Here is a 15910-nt window from a genome sequence, read left to right as displayed (position 1 = left end):
CTCAAGGATGATCAATGGAAACAGGATGCACCTGAGCTCAATTTTGAGTCTCATAGCAAAGGGTCTGAATATTACTGTAAATAAGGTATTTCTGTATTTCTAAAAACCTGTTTTCGATTTGTCATTATGGGGTATTGTTTGTAGATTGATGAGGATTTTTTTTTATATATATAAAAAAAAAAATATCATTCTAGAATAAGGCTGTAATGTAAGAAAATGTGGAAAATGTCAAGGGGTCTGAATACTTTCTGAATGCACTGTAGCTCCGCATTGACAACAGCTCTGCGAAAAGCAAGAAGTGTGAATGGCCCTGACTTCTGCTGAGGCCGGATCACCATGAACACTGCAGTGTGAATGGCCCTGACTTCTGCTGAGGCCGGATCACCATAAACACTGCAGTGTGAATGGCCCTGACTTCTGCTGAGGCCGGATCACCATGAACACTGCAGTGTGAATGGCCCTGACTTCTGCTGAGGCCGGATCACCATGAACACTGCAGTGTGAATGGCCCTGACTTCTGCTGAGGCCGGATCACCATGAACACTGCAGTGTGAATGGCCCTGACTTCTGCTGAGGCCGGATCACCATGAACACTGCAGTGTGAATGGCCCTGACTTCTGCTGAGGCCGGATCACCATGAACACTGCAGTGTGAATGGCCCTGACTTCTGCTGAGGCCGGATCACCATGAACACTGCAGTGTGAATGGCCCTGACTTCTGCTGAGGCCGGATCACCATGAACACTGCAGTGTGAATGGCCCTGACTTCTGCTGAGGCCGGATCACCATGAACACTGCAGTGTGAATGGCCCTGACTTCTGCTGAGGCCGGATCACCATAAACACTGCAGTGTGAATGGCCCTGACTTCTGCTGAGGCCGGATCACCATGAACACTGCAGTGTGAATGGCCCTGACTTCTGCTGAGGCCGGATCACCATGAACACTGCAGTGTGAATGGCCCTGACTTCTGCTGAGGCCGGATCACCATGAACACTGCAGTGTGAATGGCCCTGACTTCTGCTGAGGCCGGATCACCATAAATACTGCAGTGTGAATGGCCCTGACTTCTGCTGAGGCCGGATCACCATGAACACTGCAGTGTGAATGGCCCTGACTTCTGCTGAGGCCGGATCACCATGAACACTGCAGTGTGAATGGCCCTGACTTCTGCTGAGGCCGGATCACCATGAACACTGCAGTGTGAATGGCCCTGACTTCTGCTGAGGCTGGATCACCATAAATACTGCAGTGTGAATGGCCCTGACTTCTGCTGAGGCCGGATCACCATAAACACTGCAGTGTGAATGGCCCTGACTTCTGCTGAGGCTGGATCACCATGAACACTGCAGTGTGAATGGCCCTGACTTCTGCTGAGGCCGGATCACCATAAATACTGCAGTGTGAATGGCCCTGACTTCTGCTGAGGCCGGATCACCATAAATACTGCAGTGTGAATGGCCCTGACTTCTGCTGAGGCCGGATCACCATGAACACTGCAGTGTGAATGGCCCTGACTTCTGCTGAGGCCGGATCACCATGAACACTGCAGTGTGAATGGCCCTGACTTCTGCTGAGGCCGGATCACCATGAACACTGCAGTGTGAATGGCCCTGACTTCTGCTGAGGCCGGATCACCATGAATACTGCAGTGTGAATGGCCCTGACTTCTGCTGAGGCCGGATCACCATGAACACTGCAGTGTGAATGGCCCTGACTTCTGCTGAGGCCGGATCACCATAAACACTGCAGTGTGAATGGCCCTGACTTCTGCTGAGGCCGGATCACCATGAACACTGCAGTGTGAATGGCCCTGACTTCTGCTGAGGCCGGATCACCATGAACACTGCAGTGTGAATGGCCCTGACTTCTGCTGAGGCCGGATCACCATGAACACTGCAGTGTGAATGGCCCTGACTTCTGCTGAGGCCGGATCACCATAAATACTGCAGTGTGAATGGCCCTGACTTCTGCTGAGGCCGGATCACCATGAACACTGCAGTGTGAATGGCCCTGACTTCTGCTGAGGCCGGATCACCATGAACACTGCAGTGTGAATGGCCCTGACTTCTGCTGAGGCCGGATCACCATGAACACTGCAGTGTGAATGGCCCTGACTTCTGCTGAGGCTGGATCACCATAAATACTGCAGTGTGAATGGCCCTGACTTCTGCTGAGGCCGGATCACCATAAACACTGCAGTGTGAATGGCCCTGACTTCTGCTGAGGCTGGATCACCATGAACACTGCAGTGTGAATGGCCCTGACTTCTGCTGAGGCCGGATCACCATAAATACTGCAGTGTGAATGGCCCTGACTTCTGCTGAGGCCGGATCACCATAAATACTGCAGTGTGAATGGCCCTGACTTCTGCTGAGGCCGGATCACCATGAACACTGCAGTGTGAATGGCCCTGACTTCTGCTGAGGCCGGATCACCATGAACACTGCAGTGTGAATGGCCCTGACTTCTGCTGAGGCCGGATCACCATGAACACTGCAGTGTGAATGGCCCTGACTTCTGCTGAGGCCGGATCACCATGAATACTGCAGTGTGAATGGCCCTGACTTCTGCTGAGGCCGGATCACCATGAACACTGCAGTGTGAATGGCCCTGACTTCTGCTGAGGCCGGATCACCATGAATACTGCAGTGTGAATGGCCCTGACTTCTGCTGAGGCCGGATCACCATAAATACTGCAGTGTGAATGGCCCTGACTTCTGCTGAGGCCGGATCACCATGAATACTGCAGGTCTAATGCAGGCGTGGGACTGACAATGCGCCCAGATGCACTTCTCTCTCCAGAATGAGTTCTCTCCAGCCAATTTGTGCACATTCATTGTTTCATAACTTCATTGTGTGAATTGTTTGTGTTTGATAATTTTTTTAATTTTAATTTTATTTGACCCTCTTTTCTCCCCAATTTTCGTGGTATCCAATCGCTAGTAATTACTATCTTGTCTCATCGCTACAACTCCCGTACGGGCTCGGGAGAGACGAAGGTCGAAAGCCATGCGTCCTCCGAGACACAACCCAACCAAGCCGCACTGCTTCTTTAACACAGCGCGCCTCCAACCCGGAAGCCAGTCGCACCAATGTGTCGGAGGAAACACCGTGCACCTGGCCCCCTCGGTTAGCGCACACTGCGCCCGGCCCGCCGACGCTGGAGCGCGATGAGACAAGGATATCCCTACCGGCCAAACCCTCCCTGTGTTTGATTCTTTGATTCTTAGTGTATATCAATTCCCCATTACATATATCACCAGTAGTACATTTACCGTTAATTCTTATAATTTATAATCTACAATGTTTGTTACTTTGGTTACGGTCATTTATTTTAATTCATTCAATATTATTATTCCTGTCTTCCTGTTCTCATTGTTGGAGTGGACACATTTGTTTTCAGAGTGCTCTTTGGTTTATTGAATTCCGTTTACGAGTTCTGTCAATTTAGTCATTGTGTTTTGTTTGAAGCGCCCCTCTCAATGTTGAGTAAGGACGCACACGTTTAGAAGCAGTCCTATAGGCTACCTGGCCTGAGTTACACATAGACGTAGTCCTATAGGCTACCTGGCCTGAGTTACACATAGACGTAGTCCTATAGGCTACCTGGCCTGAGTTACACATAGAAGCAGTCCTATAGGCTACCTGGCCTGATTACACATAGAAGTAGTCCTATAGGCTACCTGGCCTGAGTTACACATAGAAGTAGGTCTATAGACTACCTGGCCCTGATTACACATAGAAGTAGTCCTATAGGCTACCTGGCCTGATTATACATAGAAGTAGTCCTATAGGCTACCTGGCCTGATTATACATAGAAGTAGTCCTATAGGCTACCTGGCCTGAGTTACACATAGAAGTAGACCTATAGGCTACCTGGCCTGAGTTACACATAGAAGTAGGTCTATAGGCTACCTGGCCTGAGTTACACATAGAAGTAGGCCTATAGGCTACCTGGCCTGAGTTACACATAGAAGTAGGTCTATAGGCTACCTGGCCTGAGTTACACATAGAAGTAGGTCTATAGGCTACCTGGCCTGAGTTACACATAGAAGTAGTCCTATAGGCTACCTGGCCTGATTACACATAGAAGTAGTCCTATAGGCTACCTGGCCTGAGTTACACATAGAAGTAGGCCTATAGGCTACCTGGCCTGAGTTACACATAGAAGTAGTCCTATAGGCTACCTGGCCTGAGTTACACATAGAAGTAGTCCTATAGGCTACCTGGCCTGAGTTACACATAGAAGTAGGCCTATAGGCTACCTGGCCTGATTATACATAGAAGTAGTCCTATAGGCTACCTGGCCTGAGTTACACATAGAAGTAGGTCTATAGGCTACCTGGCCTGAGTTACACATAGAAGTAGTCCTATAGGCTACCTGGCCTGAGTTACACATAGAAGTAGTCCTATAGGCTACCTGGCCTGATTACACATAGAAGTAGTCCTATAGGCTACCTGGCATGCACGCAAATGTATGCATATCAATGTGCCCATTTGGGGAACTGATAGTATTTCTGATTGGCTTAACGCTTATAGATGACCTGGAGGCAGTGGGTTTGGCGACGAATAAGGAGCGAGGGCCAGCCAACGACAGCATACAGGTCGCAGTGGTGGGTAGTATATGGGGTTCTGGTGACAAAACGGATGGCACTGTGATAGACTGCATATTGCCATTGCCAACTATGGAAAAATAGCCTACATAAAGCCAACAAATAAAAACATTGCAGCATGCAGGTAGAAAATATCCCGATAAAAATAACTATCCTATAAATCACAGTGTGTCACGTTCCTGACCTATTTATGTTAGTTGTTATGTGTGTTAGTTGGTCAGGACGTGAGGTTGGGTGGGCATTCTATGTTTTCTGTTTCTATGTTGGTTTTGGTTTGCCTGGTATGGCTCTTGATTAGAGGCAGGTGGTTTGCGTTTTCCTCTAATCAAGAGTCATATTTAGGTAGGGCATTCTCACTGTTTGTTTGTGGGTGATTGTCTCCTGTGTCCGTATGTATGTTCGTACCACATGGGACTGTAGCGTTTGTTTGTTTCGTTTCGATGTCGTCTGTTTCCTGTACGTAAGTTTATGTTTAGTTATGTAAGTTTATGTTCAGGTTTCGTCAACGTCGTTTTCTTGTTTTGTAGTTTTGAAATTGTTTTGTTTCGTTTCGTGTTGCCATCGTGTTTGTAATAAAGATGGCTTATTTCCCACAAGCTGCGTTTTGGTCTGAAGATCCTTCTCTCCTCACCTCATCTGAGGATGAGGAAAGCGACAGCCTTTACACAGTGGCTACACATGGCCTGTCTGCAACGAACTTGAAACATTGTATCAATTATTAAGTCGAGTCTGGCCTTGAAACATTGTATCAACTATTAAGTTGAGTCTGGCCTTGAAACATTGTATCAACTATTAAGTTGAGTCTGGCCTTGAAACATTGTATCAACTATTAAGTTGAGTCTGGCCTTGAAACATTGTATCAACTATTAAGTTGAGTCTGGCCTTGAAACATTGTATCAACTATTAAGTTGAGTCTGGCCTTGAAACATTGTATCAACTATTAAGTTGAGTCTGGCCTTGAAACATTGTATCAACTATTAAGTTGAGTCCAACCTTGAAACATTGTATCAACTATTAAGTTGAGTCTGGCCTTGAAACATTGTATCAACTATTAAGTTGAGTCTGGCCTTGAAACATTGTATCAACTATTAAGTTGAGTCAGGCCTTGAAACTTTGTATCAACTATTAAGTTGAGTCTGGCCTTGAAACATTGTATAAACTATTAAGTTGAGTCCAACCTTGAAACATTGTATCAACTATTAAGTTGAGTCTGGCCTTGAAACATTGTATCAACTATTAAGTTGAGTCAGGCCTTGAAACATTGTATCAACTATTAAGTTGAGTCCAACCTTGAAACATTGTATCAACTATTAAGTTGAGTCTGGCCTTGAAACATTGTATCAACTATTAAGTTGAGTCAGGCCTTGAAACATTGTATCAACTATTAAGTTGAGTCTGGCCTTGAAACATTGTATCAACTATTAAGTTGAGTCAGGCCTTGAAACATTGTATCAACTATTAAGTTGAGTCCCGCCTTTGAAACATTGTATCAACTATTAAGTTGAGTCCAACCTTGAAACATTGTATCAACTATTAAGTTGAGTCTGGCCTTTGAAACATTGTATCAACTTTTAAGTTGAGTCCCGCCTTTGAAACATTGTATCAACTATTCTCCATTGAGAAATCAAGCACTGAGAATTACAGTAGTTCCTCAATGTGTATGAAAAATCTCTCTCCCCTTCGATAACCACTCAGCGTGAAAGGGGAACATGGCATGCTGCGATCCACAATAGGCTTCTTATCAGTGCTTGACTTGGACTGAAATAAGTTCTGGTACACATTTTGAGTGCTGCTACTGTTTATATTTAGGTGCAGGAGCTCCACAATACTTTTGAGCAAAAATTCTATAAGAGGAACAGGAGCTCAAGCAGTAGAAATGTGAGGTGCCTTTACTCGGCTCCTGCCCAAGTCAAGCACTGCTTCTTATCCCTTGCGCAAATAGTCTGTCCCGAGCACAATGGCGGGGGAAACTAAGGGCCCAGAAGATTTTATACAATGTTGCAAGTTCGCTAGGGCAAGCTTCACGTGGACTCAACTTCATAGTTGATACAATGTTTCAAGGCCAGACTCAACTTAATAGTTGATACAATGTTTCAAAGGCGGGACTCAACTTAATAGTTGATACAATGTTTCAAGGCCAGACTCAACTTAATAGTTGATACAATGTTTCAAAGGCGGGACTCAACTTAATAGTTGATACAATGTTTCAAAGGCGGGACTCAACTTAATAGTTGATACAATGTTTCAAAGGCGGGACTCAACTTAATAGTTGATACAATGTTTCAAAGGCGGGACTCAACTTAATAGTTGATACAATGTTTCAAAGGCGGGACTCAACTTAATAGTTGATACAATGTTTCAAAGGCGGGACTCAACTTAATAGTTGATACAATGTTTCAAAGGCGGGACTCAACTTAATAGTTGATACAATGTTTCAAAGGCCAGACTCAACTTAATAGTTGATACAATGTTTCAAGTTCGTTGCAGATATGTAGTCTATCACAGTGCCATCCGTTTTGTCACCAAAGCCCCATATACTACCCACCACTGCAACCTGTATGCTCTCATTGGCTGGCCCTCGCTACATATTCGTCGCCAAACCCACTGCCTCCAGGTCATCTATACATCTCTGCTAGGTAAAGCCCCGCCTTATCTCAGCTTACTGGTCACCATAGCAGCACCCACCCGTAGCACATGCTCCAGCAGGTATATCTCACTGGTCACCCCCAAAGCCAATTTCTCTTTGGCCGCCTTTCCTTCCAGTTCTCTTGACGCCAATGACTGGAAGGAACTGCAAAAATCACTGAAGCTGGGGACTCAAATCTCCCTCACTAACTTTAAGCACCAGCTGTCAGAGCAGCTCACAGATCACTGCACCTGTACATAGCCCATCTGTAAATAGCCCATCCAACTACCTCATCATCCCCATACTGTATTTATTTATTTATTTTTCTCCTTTGCACCCCAGTATCTCTACTTGCACATTCATCTTCTGCACATCTATCACTCCAGTGTTTAATTGCTAAATTGTAATTATTTCGCCACTACGGCCTATTTATTGCCTTAACTCCCTTATCTTACCTTATTTGCACTCACTGTATATAGACTTTTCTACTGTATTATTGACTGTATGTTTGTTTATTCCTTGTGTAACTCTGTGTTGTTGTTTGTGTCGCACTGCTTTGCTTTATCTTGGCCAGATCTCAGGTGTAAATGAGAACTTGTTCTCAACTGGCCCACCTGGTTAAATAAAGGTGAATTAAAAAATACAAGTTACTTTTTAGGTTTGTTTTAAGATACAGAAGTGTTTTATAAATTAAACTGTTTCACAAAAATGTGCATATGAAAACCATAACTGGCAGGCAGATCAGTAGAAATGGTCAGATAAATTGTCATTCCACATGAGAAAGGTTGCCGACTCCTCGTGTAGACTATTACCGTCAACTTCAAGAGAGTAACGGCAGAATCTGAGAGAGCCAGCGGGAGAATAGTTGGGTCAGGTTAAGTTTTTTTTCTTCTGGGTATCTAGAACTCTGGCGCCCTCGAGGCATCGAAACGTAAGCTTAAAGCATCAGACAAGCTCAATGAACATAGTTGATCGTATTAAAACACATTGGCTGTGTCTATATATGGTAAAATACATGTTTAAAAATGTTGAGCAATGGATTGGTCGAAAGAATAGACGACTTTCGGTCAACCAAGATTTTTTGTGTCGGGGACAGCCCTACCAGGATGTTACGTGTCCTACTTATATCAGTACACTCGTAACAACCTAATCATTACGAAACTTCTATTAGATCAAATAAGCCTCACGTAGCAAATAAGCCATTCCAATTTCTGTTAACCAAATTCGAAATTCATTGACATCCATACAAAATCTCCTTGATTGGTGTGCGAAAACACCACCTGCTGGATAAAACAGATTTTGGGCTCAATTATCCCTCTCGCTTTGCCTCTACCTTTCTACATTGTATTACATTAGTATGAATACTTGGGTGAATATGAAGGTAAAATACTAGGATGCTACCTGAGCAGTGGAATCTCAGCCAGGGAGACCTGTAGCTTGGCCTCCTTGGTTCTGGCATTACAGCGGAAGATATGGAGAACCACAGAGTATCTGTCAAACACCTTCACCCCCCAAGCCTCCTCAAACTCTTTCTGAAAGGAAAATATACGATCAGTCAAGTCTATGCAGCCATATGCCATATTGTGACAGGTCTATGGGACAATAAAGACTGTGGCGCATGGGTAAAGCTCTCGTCTCCCACTCTCACCTCTGATGCAGGGGACAGACGCTCCACGTTGACAAACACAGCAGTTACTCCTGGAGTTCTTCTGATTCTCTCTGAGAAAAAAAAAACACAATAGGATTCTGGACTCAGTACAGTAATGCTAAATAGTGACTCACATTACATATCACCAAACATTGCCTGTCAAATGGTGTCAGGGAGAAAGAACAGACTTCATTAAACAGGGTTAGGGCGAGGGTAAGTTATGCGGTTAAAACAGGCGGGGGGGAGACCTGCAGACCTGTGAGCGTCTGGAAGTTGCCTTTGCCGAAGATCATCTTCTTCTCTGGTGTCTTGGTGGAGAGGATGATCTTGTCGATGACACTCCAGTTCTGTAGAGTGTTGACCAAACCCACTGCCTCCGCCATCATCAGATTAGCTGTGAAAGAGACACATGATTAAAGAACTGCTTGGTCCCAAATGGGATCCCTGTATAGTGTTCTATGTTCTATGTAGTGTTCTATATAGTGTTCCCCAGGTCCATAGGCCACTGGGGAACAGGGTGTCATATGGAACTCATAATGACATGGGTGGGTATAATTTGTGGAACGTTCCAACAGGAATCTGTTCCAAAAACTTCGTAAATACCAAGGTTGTCAACAAACAACGTATACAAAGTTGTATAGCGGCAGAATAAGATACCAGGTAGGGAGTGGGTTATTTCATTAAGTTTTTCACTCATTCACGCGTTTATTCCGGAAAATATCTGTCCTTACTCTGGTAGCCGATGGACAAACATTAAGAATAAGCTACGTGGTGAGTTGATGCCCATTCGTCAACTAGTTCAATTGATCGTGCCACTTTGTATGCGTTGTTTGTTGGCAACCTTGTACTTTACAAAGGTTTTTTGGAACAGATTCCATTTGGAACATTCCACAAATGATACCCACCCTAATGCCATAACTGCCTGGCATGGTTTAAAAGCCAGCTCCGGAGTTTCCACTCACCTGTGGTCAGGTACTGCTTCCTGCTTCCCCATTTCACATCAGGATGGACGATGAAGACGCGGTGGTCTCCCTCTCCGACCATAGGGACCTGGTGCTGAAACAGCTCATCTATCTCACTGTCATCTATATAACCGTCCTCCTCCCTGCCCAGGCTTTCATGTCCTGGGGTATCGTCGTCATCCCTAATTGTCTGCTGGTATGTTGACAGTGAAAAGCCTCTGTGTTGTAAAGGGATAGATGTCTGCCATGACACTGTTGTAACTCTGTGACGTTGAAGCCCATATTGTGCGATATGCTGATATGATGATTGATTGACATGATGTGATCTCTTATGGCATTTATAACTTGTTGGTACCTTAAGCCAGTTCTCTGCGCAGTAAAGCTGCTGATGCCTCAACTGTACACACCACGAATATGTCCTTATTGGGAAAAAACGTGTAACTATATTGTTACCTAACATACAATACTTTATGGTTGACATGATAACGGTTTCCTAACGTTAGCTAGTAGCCTAGCTATGTAGCGAACTAGCTAGCTACCGTTAGCCAGCCAACTTTGCCACTAACCTTGTAACTGGGAAGTGAGAGAGACCAAAATAACGCATTATAACTACAGTTCTAGGAAATTAGCTACAAAACCTTTTCGCAATATTGAATCAGTGGTGAAATGCAATCAATTTTGATGACAGAAGCGACTTATGGAAAAGGTCTAAAATAATGTGCTGGTGTTGTTTTGAAGCTGCACGTGTCGACTAGACACTTCCGGTATCACATGTTTTATTTATGTTTCTGAAAGCAGACAGCACCTCCTGGTGGACATAGTGTGGCAGAGAAGGCGCAATACCTCAGCCAACCATAGACATTAAAACCAGGGTGTTCGCCATGTTATTTGCATCACACCGACTGATGTGCATACTGACACAGCTTCCTGGTATAATGGTAAAAAGCAGTCGTTCTAATAAAAGAAGCTTCCATGATTATTTCATTCCTATGTAGGCCACTCCAGATTGTCACAAACCACGTTTCCATCCACAGTTTTTATGTGAGTAAAGTCATCCAATATTAAAAAGGATCATGACAGATGTGATCATAGCCGCAGGAAGTATGGGTGCTGAGGGTGCAGCAGCACCCACTGAAAAATCAGATATTAATATTTAATGATATATGTCTTCAGTAAAGTAGTGCACTGGGCCTTTACTAGTCCTGTATTAAAGTAGTGCACTGGGTCTTTACTAGTCCTGTATTAAAGTAGTGCACTGGGCCTTTACTAGTCCTGTATTAAAGTAGTGTACTGGGCCTTTACTAGTCCTGTATTAGTGCACTGGGTCTTTACTAGTCCTGTATTAAAGTAGTGTACTGGGCCTTTACTAGTCCTGTATTAAAGTAGTGTACTGGGCCTTTACTAGTCCTGTATTAAAGTAGTGTACTGGGCCTTTACTAGTCCTGTATTAAAGTAGTGTACTGGGTCTTTACTAGTCCTGTATTAAAGTAGTGTACTGGGTCTTTACTAGTCCTGTATTAAAGTAGTGTACTGGGCCTTTACTATTCCTGTATTAGTGTACTGGGCCTTTACTATTCCTGTATTAGTGTACTGGGCCTTTACTAGTCCTGTATTAAAGTAGTGTACTGGGCCTTTACTAGTCCTGTATTAAAGTAGTGTACTGGGCCTTTACTAGTCCTGTATTAAAGTAGTGTACTGGGCCTTTACTAGTCCTGTATTAAAGTAGTGTACTGGGCCTTTACTAGTCCTGTATTAAAGTAGTGTACTGGGCCTTTACTAGTCCTGTATTAAAGTAGTGTACTGGGTCTTTACTAGTCCTGTATTAAAGTAGTGTACTGGGTCTTTACTAGTCCTGTATTAAAGTAGTGTACTGGGTCTTTACTAGTCCTGTATTAAAGTAGTGTACTGGGTCTTTACTAGTCCTGTATTAAAGTAGTGTACTGGGTCTTTACTAGTCCTGTATTAGTGTACTGGGCCTTTACTAGTCCTGTATTAAAGTAGTGTACTGGGTCTTTACTAGTCCTGTATTAGTGCACTGGGCCTTTACTAGTCCTGTATTAAAGTAGTGTACTGGGCCTTTCCTAGTCCTGTATTAAAGTAGTGTACTGGGCCTTTCCTAGTCCTGTATTAAAGTAGTGTACTGGGTCTTTACTAGTCCTGTATTAAAGTAGTGTACTGGGTCTTTACTAGTCCTGTATTAAAGTAGTGTACTGGGTCTTTACTAGTCCTGTATTAAAGTAGTGTACTGGGCCTTTACTAGTCCTGTATTAAAGTAGTGTACTGGGCCTTTACTAGTCCTGTATTAAAGTAGTGTACTGGGTCTTTACTAGTCCTGTATTAAAGTAGTGTACTGGGTCTTTACTAGTCCTGTATTAAAGTAGTGTACTGGGTCTTTACTAGTCCTGTATTAAAGTAGTGTACTGGGCCTTTACTAGTCCTGTATTAAAGTAGTGTACTGGGTCTTTACTAGTCCTGTATTAAAGTAGTGTACTGGGCCTTTACTAGTCCTGTATTAAAGTAGTGTACTGGGCCTTTACTAGTCCTGTATTAAAGTAGTGTACTGGGCCTTTCCTAGTCCTGTATTAAAGTAGTGTACTGGGCCTTTACTAGTCCTGTATTAAAGTAGTGTACTGGGTCTTTACTAGTCCTGTATTAAAGTAGTGTACTGGGCCTTTACTAGTCCTGTATTAAAGTAGTGTACTGGGCCTTTCCTAGTCCTGTATTAAAGTAGTGTACTGGGTCTTTACTAGTCCTGTATTAAAGTAGTGTACTGGGCCTTTACTAGTCCTGTATTAAAGTAGTGTACTGGGTCTTTACTAGTCCTGTATTAAAGTAGTGTACTGGGCCTTTACTAGTCCTGTATTAGTGTACTGGGCCTTTACTAGTCCTGTATTAAAGTAGTGCACTGGGCCTTTACTAGTCCTGTATTAGTGTACTGGGCCTTCACTAGTCCTGTATTAAAGTAGTGTACTGGGTCTTTACTAGTCCTGTATTAAAGTAGTGTACTGGGTCTTTACTAGTCATGTATTAAAGTAGTGTACTGGGCCTTTACTAGTCCTGTATTAAAGTAGTGTACTGGGCCTTTACTAGTCCTGTATTAAAGTAGTGTACTGGGCCTTTCCTAGTCCTGTATTAAAGTAGTGTACTGGGTCTTTACTAGTCCTGTATTAAAGTAGTGTACTGAGTCTTTACTAGTCCTGTATTAAAGTAGTGTACTGGGTCTTTACTAGTCCTGTATTAAAGTAGTGTACTGGGTCTTTACTAGTCCTGTATTAAAGTAGTGTACTGGGTCTTTACTAGTCCTGTATTAAAGTAGTGTACTGGGCCTTTACTAGTCCTGTATTAAAGTAGTGTACTGGGTCTTTACTAGTCCTGTATTAAAGTAGTGTACTGGGTCTTTACTAGTCCTGTATTAAAGTAGTGTACTGGGCCTTTACTAGTCCTGTATTAAAGTAGTGTACTGGGCCTTTACTAGTCCTGTATTAAAGTAGTGTACTGGGTCTTTACTAGTCCTGTATTAGTGTACTGGGTCTTTACTAGTCCTGTATTAAAGTAGTGTACTGGGCCTTTACGAGTCCTGTATTAAAGTAGTGTACTGGGTCTTTACTAGTCCTGTATTAAAGTAGTGCACTTGGTCTTTACTAGTCCTGTATTAAAGTAGTGTACTGGGCCTTTACTAGTCCTGTATTAAAGTAGTGTACTGGGCCTTTCCTAGTCCTGTATTAGCAGGCCGATATAGCCGTCTGTAGCGCAGGCAATAAAAAAATGTAAGCATCAACCCCCCCATTTTGACCTAACCCTAAACCCCCCCATTTTGACCTAACCCTAACCCCCCCATTTTGACCTAACCCTAACCCCCCCATTTTGACCTAACCCTAACCCCCCCATTTTGACCTAACCCTAACCCCCCCATTTTGACCTAACCCTAACCCCCCCATTTTGACCTAACCCTAAACCCCCCATTTTGACCTAACCCTAACCCCCCCATTTTGACCTAACCCTAACCCCCCCATTTTGACCTAACCCTAACCCCCCCATCTTGACCTAACCCTAACCCCCCCATTTTGACCTAACCCTAACCCCCCCATTTTGACCTAACCCTAACCCCCCCATTTTGACCTAACACTAAACCCCCCCATTTTGACCTAACCCTAACCCCCCCATTTTGACCTAACCCTAAACCACCCCATTTTGACCTAACCCTAACCCCCCCATTTTGACCTAACCCTAACCCCCCCATTTTGACCTAACCCTAACCCCCCCATTTTGACCTAACCCTAAACCCCCCCATTTTGACCTAACCCTAACCCCCCCATTTTGACCTAACCCTAACCCCCCCATTTTGACCTAACCCTAACCCTAAACCCTAACCCTAACCCTAACCCTAACCCCCCCATTTTGACCTAACCCTAACCCCCCCATTTTGACCTAACCCAAACCCCCCCATTTTGACCTAACCCAAACCCCCCCATTTTGACCTAACCCTAACCCCCCCATTTTGACCTAACCCTAACCCCCCCATTTTGACCTAACCCTAACCCCCCCATTTTGACCTAACCCTAACCCCCCCATTTTGACCTAACCCCCCCATTTTGACCTAACCCTAACCCCCCCATTTTGACCTAACCCTAACCCCCCCCATTTTGACCTAACCCTAACCCCCCATTTTGACCTAACCCTAACCCCCCCATTTTGACCTAACCCTAACCCCCCCATTTTGACCTAACCCTAACCCCCCCATTTTGACCTAACCCTAATCCCCCCATTTTGACCTAACCCTAACCCCCCCATTTTGACCTAACCCTAACCCCCCCATTTTGACCTAACCCTAACCCCCCCATTTTGACCTAACCCTAACCCCCCCATTTTGACCTAACCCTAACCCCCCCATTTTGAACGCAAGTATAAACGCAACATGCAACAATGGCAACGATTACAATGAGTTACAGTTCGTATAATGAAATCAGTCATTAGTCCCACTGGAACCAATCAGAATTAGTTTCCCCCCACAAAAGGGCTTTATTACAGACAGAAATACTCCTCAGTTTCATCAGCTGTCCGGATGGCTGGTCTCAGACGATCCCGCAAGTGAAGAAGCTGGATGTGGATGTCCTGGGTTGGCGTGGTTACACGTGGTCTGTGGTTGTGAGGCCGGTTGGACGTACTGCCAAATTCTCTAAAACGTTGTTGGAGGCGGTTTGTGGTAGAAAAATTAACATTTTCTGGTAACATATCTGGTGGACATTGCTGCAGTCAGCATGCCAATTGCACGCTCCCTTAACCCCTGAGACATCTGTGGCATTGTGTTGTGCAACAAATCGGCATATTTTATTTATTGTCCCCAGCACAAGGTGCACCTGTGTGATGATCATGCTGTTTATTCAGCTTCTTGATATGCTACACCTGTCAGGTGGATGGATGATCTTGGCAAAGGAGAAAAGTCTCACTAACAGGGACGTAAATAAATACATTTGTGAGAAAAAAGCTTTTTGTGTATTTGTAACATTTCTGGGATCTTTTAATTCAGCTCATAAAACGGTCCTCTCACTACAACTCAGGGAACTATGGCGTTTATTAGGCTACACATGAAACTAGTGATGAACTTCACAAGGTGGTGAAAGAGCACGTTGATCTTGATGCTCTTTTCCAATAAATATTGAGGTTCTGATTCTGGTGACATGATGATCCATGCTCTTATCCATAATAATGTCATCATGTAGACTACTAGCCTGTCCACACTGTATCTGGGAGCTGTTGGCTAGAACGCACGTACCAAGACCAGAGTCGGAACGTTTTCTATTTAACGCAGCGGTGGAGTTGAAAATGGACGGAAACACATTGACTTTTAGATTCTTATTCGGTACATGAAAACTGAAGCGAAAAAGTCTATTTTGTGTGCACTACATCATCACACACTGGTTTATATCTGCAACAAGTCTGTTTGGTGGGAACACCACTTAATGAGGATTTTTGAATATTCACATGAAAATCTGTCACCAAATGGATGGAAATATAGCTAGTGTCGTTCATTTGAATAAAGTTGCACAAATAAATCTGCATT

General features: G+C 44.1%; 1 protein-coding gene across 1 annotated transcript in view; it reads right to left on the bottom strand.

Annotated features, from left to right (window-relative positions):
* Positions 1-10615, bottom strand: part of gtpbp6 (GTP binding protein 6 (putative)) — a 34524-nt gene extending 23909 nt beyond the window's left edge. The window contains exons 1-4 of the mRNA XM_055943945.1: positions 9850-10615; positions 9144-9281; positions 8888-8958; positions 8641-8771 (exon numbers count right to left, since the gene is read on the bottom strand). Of these exons, the coding sequence (XP_055799920.1) occupies positions 8641-8771; positions 8888-8958; positions 9144-9281; positions 9850-10330 (821 nt within the window). The 5' untranslated portion in view covers positions 10331-10615. The remainder of the gene's footprint in view (positions 1-8640; positions 8772-8887; positions 8959-9143; positions 9282-9849) is intronic.
* Between the last annotated feature and the right edge of the window lie 5295 nt (positions 10616-15910).

This window comes from Salvelinus fontinalis, chromosome 14 (assembly GCF_029448725.1).
Source record: "Salvelinus fontinalis isolate EN_2023a chromosome 14, ASM2944872v1, whole genome shotgun sequence".
Lineage (NCBI taxonomy): Eukaryota > Metazoa > Chordata > Actinopteri > Salmoniformes > Salmonidae > Salvelinus > Salvelinus fontinalis.
The sequence above is the reverse complement of the archived record's forward strand: the minus strand, read 5'-3'. Positions and strand labels throughout refer to the sequence as shown.